At 39.1% G+C, this 3,817-nt stretch overlaps 2 protein-coding genes across 3 annotated transcripts in view; one reads left to right on the forward strand and one right to left on the reverse strand.

Annotated features, from left to right (window-relative positions):
* Positions 1 to 2,808, reverse strand: part of qrsl1 (glutaminyl-tRNA amidotransferase subunit QRSL1) — a 6,712-nt gene extending 3,904 nt beyond the window's left edge. For both annotated transcript variants that reach the window (XM_032499686.1, XM_032499685.1), the window contains exons 1-7: positions 2,693 to 2,808; positions 1,811 to 1,970; positions 1,637 to 1,735; positions 1,469 to 1,565; positions 1,119 to 1,280; positions 803 to 978; positions 227 to 339 (exon numbers count right to left, since the gene is read on the reverse strand). In XM_032499686.1, the coding sequence (XP_032355577.1) occupies positions 227 to 339; positions 803 to 978; positions 1,119 to 1,280; positions 1,469 to 1,565; positions 1,637 to 1,735; positions 1,811 to 1,970; positions 2,693 to 2,716 (831 nt within the window). In that variant the 5' untranslated portion in view covers positions 2,717 to 2,808. The remainder of the gene's footprint in view (positions 1 to 226; positions 340 to 802; positions 979 to 1,118; positions 1,281 to 1,468; positions 1,566 to 1,636; positions 1,736 to 1,810; positions 1,971 to 2,692) is intronic.
* Positions 2,809 to 2,859: 51 nt separating this feature from the next.
* The window catches only part of rtn4ip1 (reticulon 4 interacting protein 1), an 11,799-nt gene continuing 10,841 nt past the window's right edge, over positions 2,860 to 3,817 (forward strand). Inside the window, exon 1 of the mRNA XM_032499687.1 lies at positions 2,860 to 3,406. Within this exon, the coding sequence (XP_032355578.1) occupies positions 3,148 to 3,406 (259 nt within the window). The 5' untranslated portion in view covers positions 2,860 to 3,147. The remainder of the gene's footprint in view (positions 3,407 to 3,817) is intronic.

The following is a 3,817-nucleotide window of genomic DNA, read 5'->3' on the forward strand; positions in this document are numbered from 1 at the left end:
ACACACACACACACACACACACACACCGTATAGTATAAGTCTGTTACACATCATAAGTTTTATTTCTAAAAGCTTGAGAATTGCAGGACTCTTCAAGTGTTTACAACTAAACTTAAGTTACATTTAAATTGCATCCTACATTTATATTGGGATTTGTATAATGCTGCAAGTATAAGCAAAGCATCTACCCTTGAAGAGCTTGATTTTAATACAGAGCTTAACTCACCTTAGGGATGCCTACGCAGATGTTTTTGACATCAAAGTATTCAGGTAGCTCTGTCAGTGATGAGGGAGCAGGAACTGTTGTTGAGTCTCTAATATCAAGGCCTTGGAGGATACCTGAAACATCAAGCAACCCAGGTTTGGTCAATCATGTTATGGCAATATGACAAATGCACAATAATGTGGAACTGCCATACTGATCTATTTACAGTATCATATTTTCTTTTCATTACATGCTTAGATTCAAAAGGGCCCGGTGGAGATTTCTTAAAAACAAATGTGTTAAATGCATTTGCTTCCTTGTGACAAATTTGCAAGGCCAATTTGCAGAGTTTGCACACCTGTGTGCTTGTTCCAAACTAAATCTCTGTTTTGATCAAACCCAATCGGCCAGCAGATCGACACGTGATGTGCAGTTTGTGCTTTTTAACCAAATAAGTTCCCTTGAATTCAAAGCCCTTTTTGGAAAGAAAGAATGACCTGGAAATGTACATTGACTATATTTATAAGCAAGAAAAGTTTTTCATGTAGGTTGTTTGACGTTTGAAAACGCTTTGACAGATCATGAATTGTTTCCTACCTAAGACAATGGCTGCATCACTGACACTGCGGGTCATTATACCAGGGACGTCCATGGAGTTGACGAGGGGGATGAGACCATGTCTGGACAGCAGACCATAAGTGGGCTTCAGGGCCACAACACCACACAGTGCTCCAGGGTTACGAGTAGAACCACCTGTGTCTGAACCCAAAGCTCTGCCAAGTAATTAACAAAACAGTAAATTTTGATTTATAAATCCCATATTATATCAAATCTTTCCTTTTGTAGTCCTTTTTAAAATGTTTTTCTTCGTAACTGTTTTCCTGAATTAGTAAGTGTGACAGTGTTCCCTCACAGGTAGCCAGTGAGCGAAGCCACAGCTGCAGCACTTCCTCCTGAACTTCCTCCAGTGATGACCCAGTCAGAGTCTGGTGCTGCCCCTGTCTGCTCTCTGTAGGGAGCAGCATAGCTCCAGGGGTTTCTCACGGGACCGAACGCCCCATCAGTACTGCCCGCACTGCCAGACAAATAAATGAACAAATAAGAGGATGACAACCAGTAATCTAAAATTATTTACAAGGTACACACAGCCGTAAAAGCTTCATCAAGCTATTTATAAAAATAGACTGCAATTTGTGGCTAGCTGTTACTGAAAGGCACGCTGTGAGTGCAGAGCTATTGTGACATTGATAACATTGGCCTTACCCCATTGCAAACTCATCCATGTTGGTCTTCCCCATGAGAACAGCCCCTTGGTCAAAAAGCTTTTGGACCACTGTGGCATTGTAGGGTGGAGTGTAGTCTGCAGCACAAGTAATGGCAGGTTATTGAACATTATAAAACATAGTAACATTCACTGAGGTTCAGACAGACCTTTAAGCATCCTGGATGCACATGTAGTCTTGATGTTTTCTGTGCAGAAGTTGTCCTTGACTGCAAAGGGGATTCCATCCAGAGGACCTTTGGGGGCACCTGAAGAAAAACAAGATCAGTAACACATATGACTCTATGGAGAATGTATAGAAATGCACCCTCACGTGTTCACACCTTGCAGCAGTCTGGTTTCTGCTTCTTGGGCCTGCTTCAGTGCCAACTCCTCTGTCACGCTGATGTAAGCATTAAGATGTTGTGTCTTCTTGATGCGGTTCAGACACTTCCTACAAAGCTCTGTTGGGGAGATTCTTCCCTCCCTGAGAGCCAAAGACACCTGGAGAACAGTGATGAAATACCAATTACTCAGTTACAAAATAAACTCTTCACACAGCACACCTGTGCTTTATTTATTTATTGATTTATTTACTTTTTGTCATGCCTTACATGAAAAGGTCCTGTTACTGAAGTTAAATATAAGTTTAAGGAACTTGTACTTTGATTATTTCCATTTTATGCTACTTCCTACTTCTACTCCATTACATTTCAGACGTTTATGTCTTAATTCCATTTACTTTGTAAATAAAGACTTTAAATACAACAATAATAGAATGTGATGCATTGCTACAGATTAAACTACCATACAGTGTATAAAGTGTTCAACATTAGCCACACCTTGACAGCATTTAAATGCTGCTTACATATTAATGCATTAGTTATATTCCAATACTAATGATATATATTTGATATAAAACTCGGAATGGGGTCATTCTGCAAAATAAATACTCATAACTATGCTTGATACTTTAAGTGCATTTATCTGATACTGCGTATGTACCTTTACCTAAGCTTAAATAGACGTATTTGTACCTTTATTTAGGTAAAAGATATCTTTACTTCTTCAACAGCACACATAAGATCACTATCAGAGATTTCGTATTATTTCATTTGGGCTAACATTATTTATGAATTGACAGCACAAAACGTCTAACATTAAGGTAACTGTCAATACAAACATGGATAACTGAGCACAAAGAATAAGCGAATAGTCGTACTAACCTCCCTTATTGTCAGGCTGAGCATGTTTGCGGTATTTTAATGACAACCTTTCAACTTAACACAACCTTTGTACAGTGTGCAGCACAAGCAGGCCGCCATGTTTGTTTCAATAAGCCACGTCTAACAGCGCTTTCTGTGATTGGACAGCTGCTGAGGAAACCGCTCTCTGATTGGCGGAGAGGTGCTGAGCACTGTGAAAGACACCGGCCGAGGAAGTAGCACGTTAAGGAAGAGGACGTTGATTTGAAATCATCATAAACTTTGGAATTTTTGCTTTTATCGATTTGGCTAGTTAAGATTTGCTTATAGTTAGAATGTAGTCGTGGCGTATACATATCTTAAATAAGTAATTTACTGTAGCATAGTGGCTGTACACTTAGAAGTATCTCTAACAGGGATTTAAAGCACTGCGAATTTAAAGGTGCACTATTATATTTATTTTAGAATATTTAAAGATGAGTTCTATGAGACACTTAATCTACAGTAGGTGGTTGTTTCACCACACTAAACCACTAAGTGTCAACACATCAAGACTGTTCAATACTACCAGAAGCAGCATGACTATAATGCCTGCCTGGGTTATTGATACATACGGAAGCAATGATGTGTTTCGGTTTACTAAAAATGCCAGTTTCCCCGTCATCAACTACCCCAATGAGGTCATTGTTAAAGTGCAGGCAGCAGGACTGAACCCACTAGATCTCAACATGAGAGGTGAGTAACAAGCATGTGGGCCTACATTTTAACCTGCAGATATAACACAATAGAATGTGAAAAGTGTAGGTGTAATAAGCAAATGTTTCAGCCTACACCTTTTCGGTCAGTATTGATAGAAATAACTTAATATGACACTGTACGAGCAAAGGTGACACTTTTTCTTTCTTTCTTTTTGAAACATTCATGTGATGTGTATCTATACGACTATGTGACTGCAGATGCACTAAACAATGCAATATTGTTTGATATGAGGTAGTTTTTCTTTCTTAGTGAGCAAAATAGATACTAAATAAGGAGGATGCAGAGTCTGAGACTGACGTTTCCTGTGGTAATGTGTTTCTTAAAATGAATCATGAGTCATTATTCTTCTCCCACACAGCCAGTGCCTGTTAAAACACTCTGTGATCT

The sequence above is a fragment of the Etheostoma spectabile genome, chromosome 20, assembly GCF_008692095.1.
Source record: "Etheostoma spectabile isolate EspeVRDwgs_2016 chromosome 20, UIUC_Espe_1.0, whole genome shotgun sequence".
In the NCBI taxonomy this organism is placed as follows: Eukaryota; Metazoa; Chordata; class Actinopteri; order Perciformes; family Percidae; genus Etheostoma; species Etheostoma spectabile.